This window comes from Drosophila suzukii, chromosome 3 (assembly GCF_043229965.1).
Source record: "Drosophila suzukii chromosome 3, CBGP_Dsuzu_IsoJpt1.0, whole genome shotgun sequence".
Classification (NCBI taxonomy): Eukaryota; Metazoa; Arthropoda; class Insecta; order Diptera; family Drosophilidae; genus Drosophila; species Drosophila suzukii.
In genome coordinates, this window is record NC_092082.1 from 74,756,851 (window position 1) to 74,780,738 (window position 23,888).

Genomic DNA, 23,888 nt, shown 5'->3' on the forward strand with positions numbered 1-23,888 from the left:
TTTTATTTGGAATCACTTTCTTTTCTTCGTACCTACGAAAACACTCTGTTAATGATATAAACTGCAAATTGAGTGATAGGAAAATCCTTCCTTTCCCAATAACACGCATGAGTTATTACATGTTTGTGGTATATTTATACAAAATGTGGTAAAACTAAAGCTTATTGTTGCTAGTTATAAATACAGGCGTTCACTCAGTAGATAACATACAAAAGTTCGTCATGGATAGTGTGGAAATTTAACAGAGAGTAGGATATACAGTATCAATAAATAGTGCACATACACATATATATATATACAAGCAAGATCAGTAAAGCCATTTCAAATCCATGGGCACCCCCATATCACACAAAGCTGCTGCTGGGCTCGTCAAGGTAAGCACACCGCGAGCCCGGCTCCTCCAAAGACTTTCGCCCCAGTTCCAGTGGTATTTTGCTCACAAACGTTGCCGGCTTGGTGGCTTCTTTGGGTGATGACGGCACCTGTTTGCTGGGGGAGAACTTGTTGCAATAGTTGCCCGTGGGCTGGGTCACGGCCACGCCCCAGTTCGATGGCTTGATCGGCAGCACCTTTGGCTTTGGAGGCAGCGGAGGCGGCGCTTTGGCAAATTCCGTTTGGTCCTGCGTCTCGGCAGACAACTCAGTCTCTTGCTCCTGGTCCACCTTCATCGGCGACACCGGCTGTTGGCCCCGGGTGATGGATAGACGTGGCGCCGGCTGTGGAATCTCTGTGGGCGTAGTGGCCACCTTGCTCACGGGACTCAGGCTGGCGCGCACCTTGCGCAGCTTTGAGACAGCTGCGCTGAGATTCTCCTTGTTCTTCAGGAAATCGGGCAAATCGAAGTTGATCTCGGTGCCACGTTGGTCCTCCAGCCGTGCCAGCTGTGCCCGCTTCAGGCCTTCGAGTAGTTCATCTAGAATTGAAAACAAGAAAGGAAAATCAGTCAGCTTGGCATTCTATGGCAGGGGCACGGCAAGGCTACCCACCTTGGTGCTCGGCTACTCGCTCCGTCACCTGCAGCTTCACGCCAGCTTTCAGCTTGGCTATAATCGGCTTCTTGGGGTCCGCGGTCGCTTGTGCCGTCGTCGCCTCCTCGGATTGCTGACTGCTAGTGGACTTCTTCTTGAGCTTGGGCAACTTGCTGCCCGGAATGTTGCCACCATCGCGCTGCTGGCGCCGCATGCGTTCAAACAGCGACGACGACGTCTCCGAGGGCGCCTCGTTGGACTTCATGGAGCACAGATCGGCGGGCCGCGACTTTTCGGTGGCCGCCGCATCCGCCTTGCTGGCCAGCAGCTCGTTGAACACCTTGTTCGTCAGCTCATCCAGCTGGCCCTGCGGTAGCGGCTTCATTGGTTTGCTTTGCTTCGGCGGCATGCTACTGCCGCCGCCTGCCTGAAAATCCGAATTGAGTAGCAGGATGCGCAGACGCTGGCCATCGGCCATGGTCACCGGTTGATTGAGGTCCAGCGGCGCCTGAGTGTCCCTCATGATCACCTGCACCTGCTCCATTTTGTAGTTGTACTTGCTGAGTATGGGCCGGATCACCTCGTGCAGCTGCTTCTTGGGCTTGCTCTTCACCGATATCACCTTGGGATCGGGCAGGTCCAGCTTGAAGGCCACCCGGCGCTCTATCACCACCTCCTTGCCGGCCAGCATTTGCGAAGGCTGTTGCACATCGATGGACTTGGTGCTGCCCTGGAACACTATGTCGTAGTAAGGATACACTAGGTTCCTTTTCTCCAGCAGTCGTTCCACCAGTTCTCCCACTGTTTCTCCAGCTCGCGTCTGCACTATAGTGGTGGCTCCATCGGTGAGGATCACCCGGCATAGCGAGCAAACGCTCTCCGCACTGGCAGCGCCGGTGGCTGTACCCGCGTCAAAGGAGGACAACGAGGATCTGGAGCTGTGTATGTCGCTCAGGGAGTTCTGTCCGGAGACGAGCTTCAAAGAAGCACTGGTGAGCGGGGCAGGTGGCGGTAGTGGTGGCGCCGGCATCAGCGAATTCTGCAGGTCAGCCATTATCTCCGTGCGATCGCGGGACTTGCTCCTCGTCTTCCGGTGCCAGGGAAGAAGACTCTTCCGCCGCCGATCCTCGGCGTTGCTAGCCGATTTTTTGAGCTTTCAAAAGAGAAGGGGTTAGTTTTAGTAGGTAATTCAGATCAGTATGTATTGATAACTCACCTTGGAAAAGGCACCCAAGTGAAAATTTGTCTTCAGCAGCTCGTCCAGATCCAGACCGCTGTAGGGCAGAGGCTGGTTCTTCTGCTCCGCCTCCACGCAGCTCTTGTACATATCCGAGCGGATGAAGCGCTGGTAGCTGTCGAACTTCATCAGGTTGAAGATCTGCTTCTGGGCCGGCGCGAATATGTCCGGAGCGGCACCGGCCAGCTTCTCCTCCGTGAGGCTACGTGCCTGGGAGTCCACGTTGACGGGATCACTGCTACTGTTGGCCAAATGTTTGCCAAAGATTTCGCGGGCCTGGACCACGCGATCCGCCTCAGATTCCAGCATACGGTATCGCTCGCAGGCGGTCCAGAAGTATATGTTCTCCGCGGAGAACTCCTTCTTGAGGAACTCGGAGAAGGTCTGCATGCCGGCGGCATCCTGTAGCATCCGCTCAAAGGAACCACCCCAGCTGCTGGGGCAGCCATGCTCCTGGGCCGCATCCTCTGCAGGAACGGAGGCGGTGATGGCGGAGGGCGGGGCCGGCGTAGTCAGGATTTTAGGCACCTGCAGCAGGCTGAGCTGATGCTGGCTGCGTGTGGACTTCAGGTCCGAGTCCAGCATCAGGGTCTTAATGTACATGTCGTTGTCGGAGGCGTTCATGGAGGCAGTGCGTCTCACTGGCGACGACAGGCCCTGCTGCTGCAGCTGCTCTTTGGCCACCTTGTCGGAGCGGGGTGTGCGGAAGGAAGATTGTCCCCAGGCTCGGCGGAAGGGCGAGGCATTGGCGGGCAGAGCGCGGTTCTGGAAAGATGAAAAAAATATAGTTATTAAATAAATGTATGTGATAGAATCTATGTGAAAGATTCTAAGGTACTTAAGATATTTTAGTATGTTTTAGACCTTAAGAATGGAAAAACATATTGAAAAAGGTTTATTTTTATAACGATTTTTGGATTATTTCAAGAGAAGAATGATTTCCTACCCATGTCACATGTTTTTTCCTTTACAAACCCTTTATGTTTCAATTAAAGTGAACTTGTTGCAAGTGCAAGTACGCAATACAGTAGAAAATAAGATGTCGATTCATGGGCCATTCACAGCTACAAATTGCGGGCATCCAGAAGAGACCGTCATTATCATGGTCAGACGGGCACGATAAACTTTTGAACTCCTCAAGTCAAGTCATAAATTTGTTTGTGTGACGCATGGTAAGACTTCTACTTCCCCCCTCCAAAAAATACGAGTAAAGCATATTTTCCAATTGTGTGCTAAGACATTCTGGTGTGGTTCTATGGGAGTTGCTTCGAGTCGAGTTCCCCTATGCTGATGATGATTATGATGATGGTGTGCCCCATACTCATACCCAAACCCATCTACTTACTGCACTTGGGGCCACGATAATCGCTGCTCAAACAAACAGAGAATCTCTCTAGTCGCAAACTGGTCATTGTATTTGTGCATTTCCCACCGACTTTTCGTTTAACGACAGCTTTTGTGCGCCATCCCCTTATGGCGAGAGATTAATGAATTCCACTCCTAAACCCATCATTCTATTCAGATCTCAAGTTTCGCAGAAACCATAACTCACTCCCAGCTCAAAAAACAACACACAAAAATACATTTGTTTTGTCGGCTGCCTCTGATTGTTATAGATAAAAGAGAAAATTTTCAACATTTCCGGTTGGTTCTAGCTTACTCTCTACTCGAACCCAAAAAGGGGAAAAGCGATTTTCATTGGTTTTTGTGCATTAATAGAAACCAATTTGTATCGAAATGGGCAGGTTCGTTTATATAAGTTATAAATTGATTCGACACACGCTACCAATTGAGCGGATTGAGATGAAATGGCGTTTATATCGTCAAGTGATAAAGAGTTCTCTCAAATGTTCTCATATCTTTGTGAGCAAGAAATCCAACAAAATGCAATTTCATCATCGTAAGAAATCCCTTGTGACGCCATAAGAAATGCAAAAGATATGGCAGTAGAATATAACCTTATCGCCCTCTGAAAAACCAAATTGAAATATATGGGTCAAAACAGAAAAAAAAACACTTTGAAACTACTTAAGCTGCACTTGAGTTTGACTTTGCTTTTTCTTGAAATGGGGCCTCAAATTTCTGAAAATTCTCCAAGCGGCATTAAACAAGCTGACAAACACTCATCAAAATCAACGAGTAAAAGCGGCGAGGCGAACATAAATCAACGCTGATTGCCAAACAATAGGAGGCTACTGCAGGGGGGAAATCGGGGGTCCGCAGTCGGTAAGTAGGAAGTGAGCAATTTGCCAAAGAAAATAATTAAAATAAATAAATAAACGGGGGTTAGCTAATTTACAGATTGTCGTCTTCAAGCTGCAATTGCGAAATCGAATGGAAACAAAGGCAAAGTAACCGAATTTAGCAAGAGTGAATCGTGCAAGAATGAACAGCAATTAAGTACGACCACTAAGAAATCTCACAGCAAAATACACCGAAAAAAAAACACACCAGCAATCTCCATTCCGTTCCGTTCACTGGACAGAAGTGGGAGGGCGGGGCGGGGCATATTTCTCCGCTTCAGTGGACACTGACTTGGACATTTTCCGGTGCCGCCATGGTGGGTACGTTCACATCCACATTCCCATTTACATGGCAACCCCTCTCTTTCTGTCTCCACATATTAAACTCATCATTGGACACTGGGAGAAACCAGTAATTTTAATAATTATCCCATAATAACTATAATTTTCTACCTTATTTATAATGTATGAATACTTATTTCAATTGAAGGTCATTTTTGCTGATTTCTTTTCATAATTAGATTTAATTTTTAAACCCTCCAACCGAAAGTCTTAAACTAAAATAGCTTCTTTAAACAAAATATATTATAAGTTTTTTGATACAGGACAAATGAAAATTTTAAATTTATAAATAAAACCAATTGTCAATCTTCAGATTAGCCTACATAGATTGGATGGTATCCAAATTGGAAACTCTTTCTCCCAGTGTACTTATAGACTCGGCTCAACTCTCTGGTTTGGCTTCATCTACATCTCCCGCTCCCCAACCGAGTGCCAAGTCATTGAGCTGAGTTTGCATTTCGAGACGGCGAAGAGCTGAAGACAAACAAAGTCCCACGAGTGAATTATCCGCAATGGTTTTCGGCTCGGGTTACCACTCTTTAGTGCCTGTCCATAATATCATTTTTTCCATATGCACAACCCGATCCCGATCCGTAATACCGATCTGCAACCTGCCGCCGCCTTCTGGGGTGGCACTTAATTAGCAGTGCTGCGGTAATTGGAGTCTGGAGCCGATGGAACCGCAACGCTCTGCTGGACATGATGGAAAATTGAGATCCATCGAAGGGTTTCGCTTTGGTCATTCTTTTTGGAGGGCGTCCACCTTGACGACTTGGCGATACCGTACGTAGTAATCTGGTGCCCAGACACTTGAGAATATCACGTAGTCTCGTTCGGGGTACCCACCCGTACCCGAACATCGCACCCTCCCCAGATGTATCGGGCAAATATCACGCATATCTGTTTCTTGGGAAACACATTTCAGGCGATAAACAGGGCGGGTAAATATGATATCAAAAATATGTATGACGAAGAAAGTTTTGGGGGTCCCATTCAAAGACTCAACACTCAAATATTTATCTCTGTCTAGAGTTCACCGAAGTGTGCCAGAAATTCAGAGAATTTATGACAAATCGTACATACCAGCCCTTATATTTTTGAATGCATGTGTTTTTTGTACTCATACAGCTGCGGTTGAATTAATGGCCCAAACAGATGTCATTAATGAATTGCAAATTGTGTGGATCTAGCCATTAAATAGAACACATGGATTGGGATTTAAACTTAAGATTAAAGAATATGAAAATTTTGAAAAATATATTCTACGTTAGATTTTCTCCATAATAACTAAATCGGTTTATATAATAATTCAAAGATCTACTTAAAAGGATTTAGCTATGTGTTAAGTTACTTGTTTTAAGGATTTATATACATGCAAGTTAAAAAAAATTACTTTTTCTTCTTGTGATAAAGAATTTAACGAGATGTTATACAAATTAAATTCTTTTCCAGTGAAGTTTAAATAGTAGCAGTAATATATTTGTGACCCCTATTGTGGGCATGAGTGTGCTGCACACTCCTTATAGAGGGAACAATGAAAACGAATCTTATCTAGCGAAAGGCCTCCGATTCAAAATAAAGCGAAAAGAGGGCGGCTTGGGGGTGGCTCATGCGAGGAGGGAGAAGAAGATAGAGATAGAGACGGCGAGTCTCATTAGAAATGCAAATGATAAACTAACCATAAGCGCTGATAAACCCGTGGATCTGGCAGAACAAACCTTCGGATTCTCTGGACTTCTTATTCGTTATTTTTGCGGCTTTTTGAGATTTAATTTCGTTTTTATTTTGTGGTATTCCAGGCCCAGGTGTGTTGGTGTGAGTGCGTGGGCAATGCAATGGCAAAAAGCGAAAACGTGACGCTCTTGTCAACTGGCTTTGGCTACACTTTCGCACTGGAATTCACTACTCGGCACGGCACTTCACTCTTTGGACTTTATGTAATTGCTTTATTTCACTTGGAAGTACTTGTATCTTTCGGAAAATGGAAACCGCGCGGAGAGCCGCCAACCCGTCGATTCAAACGCAAAAGTATCTGTGAAGTTGTCGTCGTTTAGCCAACAGAGATGTTAAGATTCGAGATTCTACTAACAGAAATGTTAAGCGTTGAATGTTACTTGCAAAAGAGAGCGATGGAGAGTGGAATGGAAGAGGGGATTTTATCAAATATCTTTTATGATTATTGGTGAATTTCTTTTATGTAATTTAGTAATATGAGTAATTAGTAATTAGTATATGGTAGAATTTAATCCAAAAAGTGTATTTAAAGAAAATCCATAGACCCAACAGAGAGCGAGAGAGAGAGAGAGTGATCTTGGGGCCAACAGCTGGTTTAACAGTTTAGGGGAGGCAACTAAAACTGGATTTCGAAATTCGAACTCGAATGTTCATGTGTGTGTGCGCTGCTTACTCATTTTCAATGGGAATGAGAATGCCTTTTGTTGTGTTTTTCTCTCTTTATGTCTGCTTCGTTCATTGCTCTTTGTTGTTATTTTTGTTATTGCTTTTGACTATTTGCCTGACACCGGCTGCTGGAAATTGCTTTTGTTGTTTGCATTGCTGCTTATGAATGAACGGCACACACACAGATACAAGTTTGCACAGCTTGTTGTGGGTGTGTTCGCTCTCGCCCTCTCCCTCTCTCTCTCTCTATCTTACCCCATGTGACGCACTTTATTGTTTTGCCTTAATTAAATGTTTTTTTACTTTTGGCTTTTTGGCCAATTAATTAAGTTGCTTAGCGCATTTTGGCCACATTTTATACAACAAATGACTCGCTTGCCCATTTATGTAGGCAATGGAATTGCCTTAATGATGCAAAAAACATTTGTACTTTGCAAAAAAAATGGAAAATGCCGCCGAGTAAATAAATTGCTCTAAAAATAGCCAAAACACGCTGGCAAATAAATTAAGCGATCACCCCCCTTCCAGTGCTGTAAACAAAGAGAGCCCCAGACAATTGGAATAATTAAAATGCCAAGCAAAGGCAACTGGAATGCGGGCGGCTTTGGCTTTGTTGTTGCGCATTTGGTTGATAAATTAAGCAATTTGCAGATATACAAAAGTAAGGAGAGGAGAAGAGAGATGAGAGAGAGAGGGGTAGGGAAAGCTGGGGAAGTGAGCAGAACGCGTGGAAGACCCCCATCTGCGCCAATTTCCAGATCATGTGAGAAGCACTGGAAAACTCTATTCCTTTTTTTCGCTGCGTGCGCGTTTTTTGTCTATAATTTCACAGTTATTTATGATTTGTTTAGCTAATGGCAGTCAGCAAAAAAATAAAGGGAACCCATAATTTTCCACATTTTACGCACTTTGCTCTGGTTTGTTTCTGCGTGAATGAGCCAATTCCAGCCAATCCCATCTGTTCCGTTCTCAAATCCACAAATGCAACAACAAGCATCGTTGTACATTTGTGAATTACAGTGAAACTCCGGTAAGAGTTACATTCTGAGAACATTTAAAATATACCTTACTATAAAAAAAATTATTTTTCCATCTTTAAGTTGGAAGTATAAAAATTATTATTCAAATTATTAAAGTACGATTTTTAAGAATCTTTAAAATTAATTTTCATTTTATGTTATAAAAATATTCTGTAAAATACAAATTGTAATATACTTTTCTTTTGTAAATTTGGATTGTAAACTTCAGGTCCATATTTAAAAATATTTATAAATCTGAATCAAAACAAAATACATCAAGCAAATGACTAAGTAAAGCCAATATTTGGAAAATAAGTAACTTTCAACATTTTATAAAGCAATTATTTAAATTTTCCGACTACAGTAGCCCCCCTGTATCGGTTTTTTGAACAATTGCGCACATTAAATTAAATATCCGGCATGCTGCTTGTTTTCACTGCTTCTTTTTTGTTTTTCGTTAATTTTATGGAAGATAATGCGGGTCATATGCGTTCTGAATACTCCAGGCGGAAGATATATGTATGTATGCATGTATTTATATATACAGGAATCGGTGGGATATGCGGATGGAATTTTTACAATGCCCACAAACGTTTAACGACTTTTATACGGCCCAAAGTGTGGGCAATTCAAAGAGAATATTTACTTAATTTCTTTATTGATCAATGGAAATGGTAAATATTGGTATTGGCGTGGGCTATTTCCCCACTTGGCAACCGACGGGGCAAGTGATGACCACTCGGGCTCATTGAAAAGTGAAATGCGGCACGCGACGCCCATGCAAATGCGATAATTAGAAAGTCATTATGGCTGGCAAAAGCGTTGTCCCGATTTGGAATTAGATGGGGACATCTTCACTTAAGGTGACGAAATGTCAAGGTAAAAATAAGACTCTTATTTAAATGAGAAATCTACTGGTGAATCACCAGAAAAACTTTGTAAAATCCACGAAATTATTGATATTACCAAGTAAGGAACTGTTATGTTAAGAAATATCAAATCTAACATGCCAAACAAAAATATAATTATATATTTTTCTCTTTAGATTTTACAAAACCAAAATCTCAACCATCCCCTAATTGTACCTCCAAATGACACCTGGTAGTCGTAGATCTTGAGATCCCTTCCTCAATTCCAGCCCTGATCCTGCGCAGAATTGAACGATGATCGGTTTGTGGTATTACAAACAAATGAATTTTAATGGCCAATAAACTAAAACTAAATGGCTTAGTAGTAGTGCCATTTAGCGTACGTCCAAGATGCATCGCAGGGTAAACACCATAAAACCGACGAGTTCAAAGATCACTTGGTTGGGGATCATTTTAGGGGGTTTCGCTGGAAGCCAGGTGCCGCCATACGGACAACCATCAACGGATTTTACGGACATGTTTTAATGGCAACTGATTGACGACGACTTGGGCGTAAATAAACAGCTTCCAGTGAAAAATTATGAAGAGTTTGGCGTAAACAAATTCGGAACTATACGTATCGGAACGGAAAGGAGTGAAACGAATCGAGGCGGTTAACATTAGCGCCAGCTGGGGAAGTACACTCAACTTCGAAAAATGTCCTATAAATGCTACAAATTTACAAATATTTCTGAAAACATTCAACTACATGGGGCAAAATGAATAAAAAAAGGTATATTTCTTAATAATTTTAAAATGTTTACTTAAATTCTTCTTCGTTACAGACATTTTTTATAGAGCTTAAAGCACTAGGATGTAGTCATTAAATAAATAAATAAAACCTGATATTGTAGTTAATTTTTTATTTAATTATGAAAAATTATTGTCACTGCTTTAAAAAAATATGGTACTTAGATATTTTTATTTGTTTTTTTATTTTTGTTTATAATTTTGAATCTTAATTTATGTTTTAAATCAAAATGTGTAGATTTTATGGCGTAAAAATAAGATATATAAAACGTTTAAATATTTATGATCTTAACCTACTACTTGAAATGCAGTCTTGATGTTTGCCCACTAGGTAAAATATTTTCAGAAATAAAAGTACACATTTTTAAATTCTCTTTCTTATTTGTCTAACATCTAGTTTCATAAATTTTGTTGGGTGTATGCCCAGGCGACTAATCCCATTGGGATCTGAATGGCATCTAGAAGTGACTCACGCGCATGACGTTGGTGGTGTCGCGAAGTGGCGGCGGCTTGCTGAAGTCCATCTGCTGCACTGCATCCGGATCGCTGAGGGAGCGCCGCAGCGTGGTCACCGAGGCCCGCTTGGAGTGGAAGGAGCCGCGCAGGAAGCGGGCGAATTCGCAGGCGGCATTCCTTCCGGCCCGACAAACCGCCCGCGGTGGCGTCACCTTGAAGCTGGGCAGGAGTGGGGCGTGCATCTCGAAGGAGGAGTCCGGCGATAGATTGCGGCTGTTGGAGCTGCCCGACTGAGAGGTCAGATTGGAGCTGGCCGAGCTGATGCCGTCGTCGTGCTCCTCCTCGTCCTCGGAGCTGGTGGGGATTTCCCCAGCAGCAGCCACTGGGAGAGGGCTACAGCCCAGCTGCTCCTGCTGGTCCCTGGTCACTCTGATTAGCACGGGGGAATCTGCTCTCGTGTCCTCCGGCTCAGGTTCACTCAATTTCCGGCTGCCACTTCGTCTCTTGGTGGCCGAACTGAAGAACTGCAGCACACGGGAGGCACTGCGGCAACTACGCCGTTCCGCTTGGACACGGGCCATGGCCATGGGTGGTGGCATCAGGTCCTCCGCCTCGGCGCATCTCCTGGGCAACGGGCTAACCGGCTGCTCCTCCTCTTTCACGGTCTCCGGTCGAATATTTATTTGCGGTGAGGCACTGCGTCGGCCACTGGCATTCTGATAGAACTCCCTGGCCTTGCGGCATATGTAGGGCGAGCTAATCTTGGACTTGGCCTTCGGAGTGCTGCTGGCCTGTCGCTCCTCGAAATCCTGGACGAAGCGGGACAACTGCTCGCGATCCAGCTCGGTGAGGCAGCGATGGCGGACATGTTTGGGCGTGGATCCCGCAGAGGATCCGGATCCCGGATGGATTCGCTTGATCTCGAAACTGCTGTCAAAGGTGCCGGAATCATTCAGCTGGCTCAGCGACTGGACAAAGCGCTCCACCATGCTGGCTATGCTCTCCTGGGTCTTTGGAATCGGTATTCTGGAGCAACTGCCTCGACTATTTGTATTGTTCATGACGCGCACTTGCCTAAATGGGTTTAATTTTAATTGGATTATTATTATGGACACTTTAAATGCACCAACACTGAGCAATTGAAACGCAAAGTTCTGAGGGGAGATACTCCTCCCTATTTTATATTTTGGATTTTAGCCACGTTCACGCTGCTCGACTGTTCGCGTACGACTGAATTTCCCCGGCCAAATGGCCGGCCAAAGGTAAACTTTTCACGCAAGTGGGGAAAAGCTATGCAAATTCGAGAATGTATCTCTCTGGGACGCCTGCGCCCTCGAGACTCGAGACTCCAGACCCCAAACCCCCTACCCCAGACATCTTCAAAGTTGAGTAAGCACTTTTTTATGGACTCTCTACCGCTTTACTGCTTTCTTCAGACGTGCGAATCGCATGTGGAATAACTAAAGACTGACGGAAATTGTCACTTGTCGATGTATCTGTCGATGGAAGTGGGGATCCAGTGGTGCGTCACCTATAATGTGGCCCATAAGGAGATGCCAGTGGGTTTACGCAATCGAAGAGTGTGGGATCAAATGCGTTTATATCGAACCTCATAATCCAAACAAATGAGAGAAATGTTTAAATTATGTTTATGGCCTAAATATATAGAACACAACTAATGGGGCGCCCATAAAAATAGCTATTTACTCGCTTCCCCCTATCAGGCATCTGGCTTTGTTACCCCGACTAAAGTCAACAACAAACCTTCTTATCAATATTTGGGTATCAAAAATAGCTTCGGAATTCCCGTGTAAACAGCGCAAAGAAAAGTGTGACTGCGCAATATGAGCCAAGAATTTAATAGCTTTGACCCAAATGGAGGAAATATATGTATCAGCAAAGACATACGAGAATCGTGACCACTCAGGTTCTGAGGGTGATGTCCCTTGCAGGTTCAAATGGTTCAGGTTCTTTAAGGTTCATTAGGTGTCTAGGCTCGCGTCACCACAAAGCTGTAAATAAGATTTCCTCAGAACTTTCCTTACTCAAGAAATCTCTGAGTTCCCTAAGTTCTTGATTCATATTGTTTTCAAATTGAAATAACATCGTAAGCCTATTTTAATCTAGATTCAAAAATATCGCCTGACTTTGTGGCTTTTGTTTTTTCAGACTATAATAAAACAATATTTTTCTTTGAAAATTAAGGCGTGACTAAGTACCTTTCAGTAAGTTCCTTTCCTTACTCAAGAAATCTCAGAGTTCCCTAAGTTCTTGATTCATATTGTTTTCAAACCTAAATAACAACGTAGGCCGTACCCCTTTTAAGCCTAATTTAATCTTGATTCAAAAATATCGCCTGACTTTGTGGTTTTTGTTTTTTCAGATTATATTAAAACAATATTTTTCTTTGAAAATGAAGGCGTGACTAAGTGCGTTTCAGTAAGTTCCAGTGACGACAATAGATCAAAGTGATTTCTCGTATTGCGATTCATTGTTCTCGCCACAAAGTGTGACATCATTTATCAAATGAGAATACTTCCCCTAGGAAAGTGATTTAATCGATCGCCTTTTTGCGAAATTCGGGGAAATTCCACAGGAATCACGGGCCTGTGTAATAAATCTGCGAGGCTGTCTGGGGCTATTCCATTGAATAGGTCAGAGTCGGAATATCGGCCCCCATCTACTATTTTTGGCACTTAAGTGGAAAAAGAAACAAGGCAGCGCGATTTGTTTGATTTTTCACTCTTCGATTTTTAAGTGGAATCATTTTTGGCGTGAATTAGTCTTTTCGTTTACATCAAGAGCAAATAAATAAAGCACCCGTGGGCTGTTTCAATGGGGAATTTGCGAAAGAACAGTCGAGCGGTTGGCGATAATTCTGAATAAAACGTAGCGTTTTTATTGCACAGTTGGTATTTGGAATTTGCTTGGTAATTCACATTTCTTTAAGTTCTTCGGGGAAAAGTTTATAAACACATTTACGCACACCCACTCGCTATTAATTATCAAATTTGTCTTGCGGGAAATACCGCACCATCATATTTTGTCGGCATTTAAAGTCGCTAGCGTTTTGAGTGCGTTTTGCGAGCGGTTTTCTGGTATTTACGCGGTTTTTAGCTATGACGTCGATTGGGGATTTCATTTGTTTGATTACTTTTCATATCAAGGCAATGGAAACGGAATGTTTTCAATGCGTGTGATTGTGTGCAGTGGAATTTCGCCAAGTTTATGAGACGAAGAAAACATTTCCATTTCGTTTTGTTTCCCCTTAATTTGTAATTTATTTAGCACATTCTATTTTTGGGGGGCAGAAAAACACACAGAAAACAGGCCACAAAGTTCAATTAACTGGCTGTTTGTATTTATCCAGCCAATATTTGATGGGAGTGCGAGATTTTATTTTCGAGTGGCGTTGATGGATTTTTTACCATTCACTGTGGGTTTTTATGTCCAAGGTAATTCGTGTGGTTAAAAAAAAAGTAATCAGTTGGGGACTTCTTTGAAGTCTTTAATTCATTTTAATAATATTTTCATTTTTGTGCAATGTGAATATCTCTTTTGATATATCAGATTTGGTTTTTATTATGTTTTGTAAACGTACACTTTGGTTTTGTAAGTGCCAAGTGAATTGGCCCAGTTAACTAGGTAATCGAAACCTATTAATGATGTTTTAAACTTGAGTTTCGGTTTTTATAAGGTAAGCAAAGATACGTTGTGATCGAATGAACTGCGCTCGATGACTGACTCAGAGTTTCTGAGCGGTGTTCAACGTTTAGGTCGCTGTTAACCTGGCTCAAATGGAAAGCAACAACACCCTGCCCATGGCAATAAGCAGCTGAGACAGCAACAACGCAGCTGTTGAGGCGGCACAATGAGAGCGAGTGAGAGAAAGAGCGCGTGCGCGCGTTTTTCAACCGCGGGGCGGTTTTCAAGCGGTTTCGGCCGCTTTCGCTGTTCTAGCTCTTTGTTGTAATTTCTGCTGTTGTTGTTACTGTTGTCTATCGGTTAGTCACTAAAACCTGAACATAAAGACCGACATCAGGGTGGAAAATGAACAGCAGAGTCAGGTGTTTTCCTGGCACTTGCTGAATGCATTAACTCGAAACCGCATGCCATTTTATAACGATTTTATACCCCATAATTCGCATATTGATTGGACTATTCCAAAAGATACCTGAGTTAGAAAGTTATAATAGCCTTTTATACCCTTGGTACCAGTCACACAATGCTAAAAGCCCATCCTAAAAATGTTAATCGATTTAAATAAGTTAGTATGGTTATAATGATAATAATTAAAAGTTTATTACGTCAATGAAAACGAAGAGATGGGATGTGAGATACAGAGAACGAATATTCCCCTTTGACTGGAAATTTTCCAAGATTAAATTAATTTAAAAAACAACATTTACTAATACGTCTTCAAATATTTCCGTTTTTTTACGGAAACAAAAACCAATCTATAAGATTAAAGTATATCAAATCAGAATAGATTGTGAAAGCGTGATATAATAGTTAAACAATTGCGAATCTGTTCAAGCCAGTAATACTTTTTTATCAAGAAAGTAAATATTAGCTTTCTTTTAAAATGATGTAGACTTCTTCCAAATAAACCCACCCCTTAACAGATTTCCACGTTTTCTTCCGGTTATATATAGACTGACTTTATTGACAGTACAAGTCTGTAGCGTATTAACTGATAACTTAAGGCCCTTTTCGGTTGGGTTTTTCTAGACACCTGCTTTGGGTCATTTCAATTGGCGGGTTACGTGCTTGGAGCGCAAGGTGTTTATTATTAGCAGCATTTCGGCATTTCTGACGTATTTACTTCGAACCGCCCCATATTCCATGTACAATGCTTGCTCTTATTTTCGCTGCTATCAAAACAATCGCACACATGCGGTTATGTTGGATCAGCTAAATATAATGCATTTTAAAAATAAACATTTTGTCTGTCACATGCCATTTGTGTTTGGCCTTTGGTATTTTAGGCTGAGTGCCAGTCATACTGATAAGACCGACGATGATCGCATCCACACAACTTTAGACAATAATTTCCAGCGAAAATTACACGTCTGACGTATCTGACAGATACATTTGGCCAGCTAGTTTGGAGGTTTTTCCATTCCCACAGCGTCAGGTGGTAAATACGTTATGAATTCATTGGGCCTTGGTAATAGAAGTCGCACACAGAGGCCAAATCGTGGCTAGCCGTTGCACAAAACGTAAGTTACCCAACGAAATAGTACAGAAATCAACCTGCCAGATAGTCAAGATACAATAGTTTGACCCGTACTCACTTCCCATGACGATCCTCTGGTCAGGAAGGAAGCAAAGTAACGTTCATTTAGCGGGTCACCCCTGCTCTTTTTATACCTTTTCCCTATGGCACGGGGGTTGTTTTCCTTTGCACCTGTGACGGCATGTGCCACTCCACCTTTTCAAAGGAAACCCAAGCAGGTTACCGCCAAAATGCCGTCAGACCAGAGTCAACCTGTTGGAACACCCGGCCAACTAGGTCCCCGATTGCGTGTTTATATAGACTAAAATGAAGTCAACTCTCAAAAGTGCTCTTGACATGCTTACTCATTAGTCCCAGCTGGCTATCGTTTTAGGAATCTTTAAATAACTAAACCAGCAAACTTGGAAAGTACTAATATAGTTAATTCATTTAATTTAGCCCCATTAGGTTACCAAAGTACGTGGCTAATATTTACCAGGAATTTATCAGATAAACTAATGATGGATCGTTTTCTAAGTGCTATATAAATATGTGTTTGGCAAGTTTGATATTAATAGATGTTAGTTGACTATACTTATTATTATATTTGATTTTGGGCAATGTAAATGTTTGATGATTGCAATTAACATAAGGAAATCCTTGTTAGGTATGCAAGGAACACCATTTGGGTCGCACTTCCTTGGAGTTAAGGAAGGATCAGGGTCACCCTTTACTATCTTCAACAGGTCAAAGTCCACCGAACACATAACATGTAATAAAATTAACACTCTACCAGGTGTCACAGATATATGGGTCCACAAACAAAAGAAGCACTGTTTGTTGATTGCGACCATGAGAAAAGAAATAGAGCATTCTATCTATGAAAAGTGTAAGAACGTGCTGAAATAGGCAAACAAAATAAAGCCCATGCTCACAAAAAATGAAAGAGATTACTAATTCCAAACACCATATATGTATGTGCATTGTACATAGTTCATTTTAGTCATTTTTGTGGTGAGTGGGATAAGGAATGTTCCGATATAAGGGTGAATCGGACAGGAGTCAGCCAAGCATAAAACTAAGCAAATATCGTAATGGTAACGGACACAAAATGTGAGTAATATAATTTATAGAGGCGATTCCAAACCTATCCCTCCGATTACAGTTGACTTGTGCATAATTAGAGGTTGATTTTCCAGTGAACTGACATGTTTGTTTTAGGGGGAGTCATCGATCAAGTGGGAACCGATAAGTGTGAGATTTATCCACATGGTGCCACCTTAGCTTACCTCGATCTCCTTCTCCTCGGAGTACAGGCCACAAACGAGTTCTCGAAGTGACATTTTTGCATTGAGATGCCTTTTGTCTGCCTGTATAAAACAATTGAACTTGCAATTTGTACACACTTTTTCTTGTTTTATCGTAATGACAATTTATTTATATCTATTTCAGTCACAACTGCTGACGGGGCTCCTTGAACTGGCGTTGAACTTTTTATGGAGCAACTTTTCGCGACGGTAATTTTATTTATTTTTAATATGCACCGCATGAAACAAAACAAATAATCCAGAAAATATAGCGACGAAAGTGAAACTGCCGCAACGGGCGACCGAATCGCACAAAATCGTTCGAAAAAAATCGCGTGTTGTCAAATCGAAAATCAAACTAAATTACGAATAACCATCGGGAATCGGGGGGATTGTGGGGCGGCTGGAGGAGCGAAAAGGTCAGCCGACGTCGACGCCATTAATTGCTTTAGATTGAATTAAGCCCGAGGCAGAGGAATCGGCGGAGGCGTCGACGCAGCCGTTCGGGAGGAGCTATATGTACATATACCCCTCGGTTTTGGTCGTGACCTACGCCCATGACGTCATTGGAGCGTAGCACTTTATTTTTAGCCGGCGATTTCCGCCCTTATCACCCATGACGCGTTTGGACCCCCAGATCCCGATAATAGCGATCGAAGCTACAGTGTAACGGCACGGCTGTAAAACAAGCGAATAGCACTGCGAAATCAGATTCGGATTGGGGATAGCGGAACCGTGGCCACCTATTGCCAAAGCTTCACTGTGACTACTAAAACTCCGGGTAAACCGACAAAGGAATCGCCGATATGTGGCCCACCAGAACCAAGAGAGTGTCGGAGAGCTCGGACCCCTTATCTGGGGGCCCGGAGAGGAGTGTGGAGCGATAAGCTCCGAGAACGCAGGTAACTTGGAGCGGCGTCCAGGTAAACAGATTTTTGCCCGCGCACAGGAACGGTTCACAAAAGCAGAGGGTTCGAAACTTGAAACGACAGCAAACAGTCTAATGATATTTAAAAAAAAAATCCCTAAAAGGTTATATAATAAATCTATATAGTCTGGTGTTCCCGATCATTAAAATATACTCGCGCAAAACTAGAATGCCCTCTCAAAGGGAATTCTGAATAATTCAGATTTCAAATTTAAAATATTTGGTAAACAAGTTCACTTATTTTTATAAAATATCTTAAACATGACTAACAACCTAATACAAAATAAAATACATAAACATCAACAAATTCCACTTACCCCCAAATCTGGTTCACTGTTTGTAGCTTCTAGAAGGCAATGTGAGGACGAAGAAGTCGAAAGGCTGTTCCGATCCTTGTGAGATTTATGTAGATTCTGCAGGCTGGCCCACGTGTCCATAGGCTGGTCGATGCAAGCCTCACTGACTGAGGACTGGACGCTGTCGATGGCTTCGAATCCCAGCGAGTGTCGCGAACCAGGCTGACCAAACACCTGAGCACTGAGTTTGTGCGGCGTTGTGGGTGTCTCCAATATTAAAGATCTGCGCATCTTGCGGGGCACACACGATGGATAAGCAAATGTGTGACCCTCTTCCAGCGAAGGAGCAGCCGAGTGCAGCGAGATGTCATCCATGGAAGCCACGGCCCCCAAGCCACGAAGCGAATCGTCCACAAAAAGATTGAGTACGTCATCACAGGAGCGGGTAGATGTGAGATTCGTGGCAGGACTCTTTATTAGATTGAAGCTGGCCAGGAGATTGGGCCGGCGCAGCAAAGAGCTCTCCGGCGGCGATGTCAGAAGTGCAGCATGATCGGGCATGGCCCGCACAGTCAGTCGGTTATCTGGAATTCCCACTATTCCCTGCGGTCGAGCTGGGGCCGGATGAGCCGGCGGTCCTGCATGTGCTGCTCCTGCTCCAGCACCCAGAAAATCCACCACCAGAATGCGATCCGAAATATTCGTGCAATCGTTGTTAAAGCCAATACCCGAATCCGAATTGGAGGTGGTGGTGGAGATTTCGCTGTGGTTCGAAGGTTGTGGCGAGTGAGCAGCTACTCCGGCTCCTCCTGCAGCGCCAGGTGCACCCACATCAAAGTCCGCCTGATGACTGCGACTGGCCGGCGGCAAGATGCGCATGGTGTACATGCTGCGCACCAGATTCACCACATACTCCGAGTTGTTAGGAAACTCCAGGCATAAATTCGAGATGGGATCCCTGGTGCACTGCAGCCGGAACTCATGGGCGCGCTGCAAGTGCTGGGCATGCTCAATCAGCTTGGTGTCGATGACGAAAACATGGCAGCTGTGCGAGATGCTGATGTGGCCAGCAGCTGCTCCGTTGCCAGCACTCGGCTCGTACTCCTCCTCGATCTGGGTGTTGTGCACGGCGCTGGTGACCAGACCGAAGAATCGATTTTCGCTCTCCGACGAGGAGCTCACAAAGTTCAGTCTGGCCGAGGAGTAGGTGGCCAGCACTCCGCCACCGGCGCTCTGCAGGCTTAGGCTGTCCGGCGTGATGCACATCAGCACAATGGTGGGCTGTCGCTTCTCCTGGCGCAGCTTGCGAATGCAAGAACGCACGGTCTGCAGCTTGGAGCTATGCGAAATCTGCTTGGGCATCTCAATGGTTCCCAGATAGCCCACAATAACGCGATACTCCAAGGCGGCACTGCCTACGGCCCGCACCATGGCACTGACATTGGCCACGTCCGCTGCTTTGGACAGATTTGGTGTAAGAGGAGCATCCTCCAGTACGGGTCGTAGGGTCAGGTGATCCGGGGATGCCTTGGAACTCTGGGGTTCAACAGCCTCAGGTGGGTTTAACTTCTTCTGCGGCGAGTTTCGCAGTCTATGAAGCTTCGCCTTGTGATGGAGAAACCTGGGCTTGTGCCTCAAACTGGCGGCCAGCAGTTGACCCCTCAGCGTGGCATGGGCGTTCTCCTCATCCGAGCTGTCCGAGTAATAGTTCTCGGCGATCTGCATGCGTATGCTCCCAAAGGAGTTGCCTATCAGCTGGACGACGGTCTCGTGCGGCAACTTGGACACATTGAGGCCATTGACGGAGATGAGAAAGTCGCCGGATCGCAGGCCAGCTTGCTCGGCGGGCGAACTGCTGATGATGCAGGATAGCCGGCAAGGCTGTTGCCCGGAGATGGTGAAGCCGAATCCGTTGTAACCACGTCGCACTTCCACGGTGCGGATGCCATTGTAGTTGTAATTGGGTCGCTTCTTCCGCCGCCGCTGGTGCTGTTGGGTATTGGAGCCCGAGGGCGTGGCTGCGGTGGTTATTTGGGCAGGTCCAGTGGTGACAGCCGTTGGCGGATCCTCTGCTGCAGCTGCTCCCGATCCCGCTCCCGCTGCAGTGGAGCCACTTGCTCCTGTTATGGGCAAAGGCGGATGATGGTGGTGCATGGCGCTCACTGGTGGGAAATCGAGTAATGTTAGCTGGTAAAGCAATCTTAACCCACATCTGGACATACGCACCTTTCTCATGGATGGAAGCTGCAACCTGGATTTCTGGAAATGGAATGCGGTTTGTGTTGCTGCCCCTTTTCGGATCTTTACCCCCTCTCGCTCGCACCTGTGCGTTGGTCTATGCCAACTATGTAATCAATGGCACACACACACGCACAAAGTAGCAGGCGTATTTTGTTGCACTTTTCTAGGCCTCTATTTGACTATTGGCTAACTTTTCCTCGTGTAGAAGCCCATTTTCACACGATTAATAACTTGTTTGTAACTTTCTCATGCATTTTTTAAACAATTAACTAGGTTTAATTCAGTAATTAAAATATGTTCAATGCGCAAGCGTAGATGGATGTTTTCAAGACATCGGTAATCGATGTTTGGCTCGCCAACATCGATATTTTCCATCTCTAGTCCCGGCGCCTGCTTTTTCGCTCACGCCCTCTCGGAGAACAAGAGCAGTAATCTTTTATATCGCTTTTTTACTGACACTTACGTTGTTGCTATCTCCCTTTTTTGCTTACGTTGCGCAAGCGTAACTGTGAACTAGAGATGGGAGATTAGTTGATGTCTATTCGATACTTTTTATTCGATAATGTAAAATATCAAAGACTCGAACCACCGGTTTCAGTCTCCGCTTGAATTAACCAGTGTGGAGATTTCAACCTTGGACTCGAACCCGTGTATCGATATTTAGCGAGGACTCGAATCACTCATCTAAAAAAGAAAAGGCCGCGTAAATTTAAAAATAAAAAACTTATTAATTTTTTAATTTATTGACATCTAACATCGACATTTTAAGAACATCGGTAACATAGATGTTTTTATATTACTTATTTTATACCATTGAATATGATGGGCTGGCAAACCACCACACTTTTTAAGTAGAATACACTTAGAACTCCTTTTCACAGCAACCACCTTTTGTCCATTAGCGTCGTTGTCAGTTACTTTTCAATTTGAAAAAGAAAGCTTTCAACGCTCGTCCTTTAAAGTCCTTCCGCGGAGCTTCCAACTGCGTAGCATGTTTGCTGTGTTTGGCCCACGCCGTGGGCCACCGTTTCAGTTACATTGGGACTTTCAAACGCATTGGTTGAACGCGCGCACTTGAAAAACGCTGCGAAAGTGTTGAAATAGTTTTTTAAACCCAAAAACAGCAGTTAAATGAAATGTAAAGTGTTATTGGGCGAAGGATTGGAAGTGTTCGGAGTTATAACGGAAAAATGGTTACGGCTTGTGACGAGCAGGGCCTGCAAAAGTGAATCCCAGTGAGCGTGTTTTTGTTGGACCAAAAGAAATGCTGGCAAGGACATTACGGACAAAGAATTGTGCCAATAGAATGGAAGATGGCGAATGTTGCGGAAACGGAAGTGCCAAATTGAAATGCCATTTAAGCCAGGCGGGCAAGCGATTTGCCCCACTTCTTTTACGGCTGAGTCCGGATTCGTCTGGTCAGGCCACTCAGATTTCTGGGGGCGACTGGCATTTGTAGAAATAAAAGAAATATGGGAGAGTACGATCCCCCAGACGGCACTTGGCGTCTGTGCTGGCGGTCCCCGCTCTTGACATTGATTATATTCATGAGGCCAAGTCATAAATTCCCGTCCCGACTGTTTACGGTCCCCAGTTTCATCCCCCCTCTCCTCAAGATGTTGCCAAGTTGCCAGCGGAGTGCCAATAAAATCATTAACTGTTGCAGCGCATTAAATTCATGGCCCAGACGATGCTGCCGTTCAGGCAGCAAACATTGCCATAAAACCTCGACCCATTCACGCCATATTTCATCTCGACCTCCTCAAGCCCCTCATCTGAAAATCTCCTAATTACCGAAGGTCCTGCGTCCCAAAGGGCGTGTGAAAAACTATTAAAAGGCCGTTGGGCCCAAGCATCCTGGGCCATAATTAATGGCGACAATGACTTGATCGGCCGATAATTAATTTATCGTCATTTATATTGCCAAAATGGCTAGAAGCACACACACATGGACATCCCACGGGAGCTCGTAAAATGTCCAGAAGTTCGGGTTGCTTTTCAATCGCCTCCCCCAAGTAATTGACTTTAATTTCTGGGCCAGCCAAAGTTTTCTTTTTGGCAGCCCAACTAAACCCAAGTTTCCCTAGTTTCTATTGTTTTATCTTGGCTTTAGCTTGGGCTTTGGCTTTCACCCGCACATGTTTCCATTTCCAGGGGAAACCCTCACATAGTTTCTCCCACAAATTAGTTTGGCAGTGGATTTGGCCGGCCACTCGGATACCAAGCATTTGCATTCCATTCCACAGACTTTTCCCCCCATTTTTCGACAAAACTATTTTCCTGCTAAAAGTTGCCAGAAAAGTTTCTGGGTGGCGACAAAGAAATCAATTGGAAATGATTGAAACCTAATTTCCCAAATGGACTGAATACATAAATCAATAAATTAGGTGTTTTTTAAGGTGGGCAGCGAAGGAAGCACCTCACTCATTAGGGGGAGTTAAATGTAATTAAGGGCTAATAGTATCGATCGATCTGAATTTTGACTAATGAAAATGCATTTATAAACTTTCCATTGTTTGTAGAGAGTTTTTCTTTTAATGGATTATAATGAGCAAACATTTTTGGTCAGATATTAATGGATAAATAATTGTATTTGGTGTGATGTATGCTATAGTTTTCTTATTTTCTTTTTCTTAATGACATGGCTCTCCTCTAAATACCTGGCATTTCATAAAGATTAAATCACCTTTTAATTGCATTTTCCCATTTAATGATTAAACCTTTGATTTATCTGATTTTCTCGCCATGGAATGTCCATGTAGGTTTCAGATACAAAGTAATTAACTTACACGAAGTCCTTGCCATTTTGGAATTTATTTTAACTGCATAAAATGGGACTCCATGATTGAATTTTTGTAATATACTTACACCAGCTTACATTCCACATTTATGTGTGTGCTGAAATTGTACATCCCCCCTATGCCATCAATATTTCAACGAAATATAAATGCTTTCGCTTCAGTGGACCGCAGTGAACTGTTAAGAGCAGAGAAACTATGATGATATGAAGCTTTATATCTATCGATGCTGACCCATCAGGTGAACATCTAAAATATCCCCGATTGTAACCCTCTCTCTGGGAATATGTGAATAGCTGAAATTCATTGGAGTACTGGAAATCTCCAGCTGTTTGGAGCCCTTTGGGTCCATCTTTTTTCCTCTGGCATAGTAAAACACACTTTGTTGGCTTTGTTCCCACTTTTTTTTGGCGGTCCTAGGTCGCCTTCGTCCTTGTCTTGATTTCGGAGATTGTTTTTACCCACATTTCATTTGTTCGCAAAACTTTCTGCATGGCGCGGGCAATGGAACGTCGGAAAAAAATTGACACAATTTAAACTTTTCTATAAACAAAAGCAATGCAGAGGCAGCCAAACAGAAAAGGTTAGCCAAACGAGCCATTTGTTCCTGCTGCTGTTTACTTTCTTTTTTGCCCCTTTCTTTCGGATTTTCCCCTTTTAGCTGATTTTTGTGTACTTTTTTGGCACAGCCAGTTTATTACAGCACACCCAGAACCACCGAATGCTGCCGGGGTTTTTATTTTGGAAATTTGTCAAAAGGAAAAGGCAGCCGAAACG

At 43.7% G+C, this 23,888-nt stretch overlaps 2 protein-coding genes across 8 annotated transcripts in view; one reads left to right on the forward strand and one right to left on the reverse strand.

Moving 5' to 3' along the window:
- Positions 1–112: 112 nt before the first annotated feature.
- On the reverse strand, positions 113–20,665 carry loco (locomotion defects). Of its 7 annotated transcripts, none has more exons than XM_017082670.4 (5): positions 20,299–20,658; positions 18,094–20,234; positions 2,185–2,970; positions 987–2,121; positions 113–913 (listed from the first exon to the last, which is right to left on the reverse strand). In XM_017082670.4, exons 2-5 carry the CDS (start codon positions 20,224–20,226, stop codon positions 345–347), a joined length of 4,623 nt encoding a protein of 1,540 aa, XP_016938159.4. In that variant the 5' UTR covers positions 20,227–20,234; positions 20,299–20,658; the 3' UTR covers positions 113–344. The 7 variants fall into 7 exon arrangements, with proteins under 7 accessions (XP_016938159.4, XP_065722230.2, XP_065722231.2 ...); XM_065866158.2 differs by lacking the exons at positions 18,094–20,234; positions 20,299–20,658 and adding exons at positions 10,341–11,397; positions 13,925–14,075; XM_065866157.2 differs by having other exon boundaries at positions 758–913; positions 1,015–2,121; positions 20,299–20,665.
- Positions 20,666–21,378: 713 nt separating this feature from the next.
- The window catches only part of wake (wide awake), a 51,279-nt gene continuing 48,769 nt past the window's right edge, over positions 21,379–23,888 (forward strand). The window contains exon 1 of the mRNA XM_036817029.3: positions 21,379–21,451. The gene's annotated coding sequence lies outside the window, so the exon portion shown is untranslated. The remainder of the gene's footprint in view (positions 21,452–23,888) is intronic.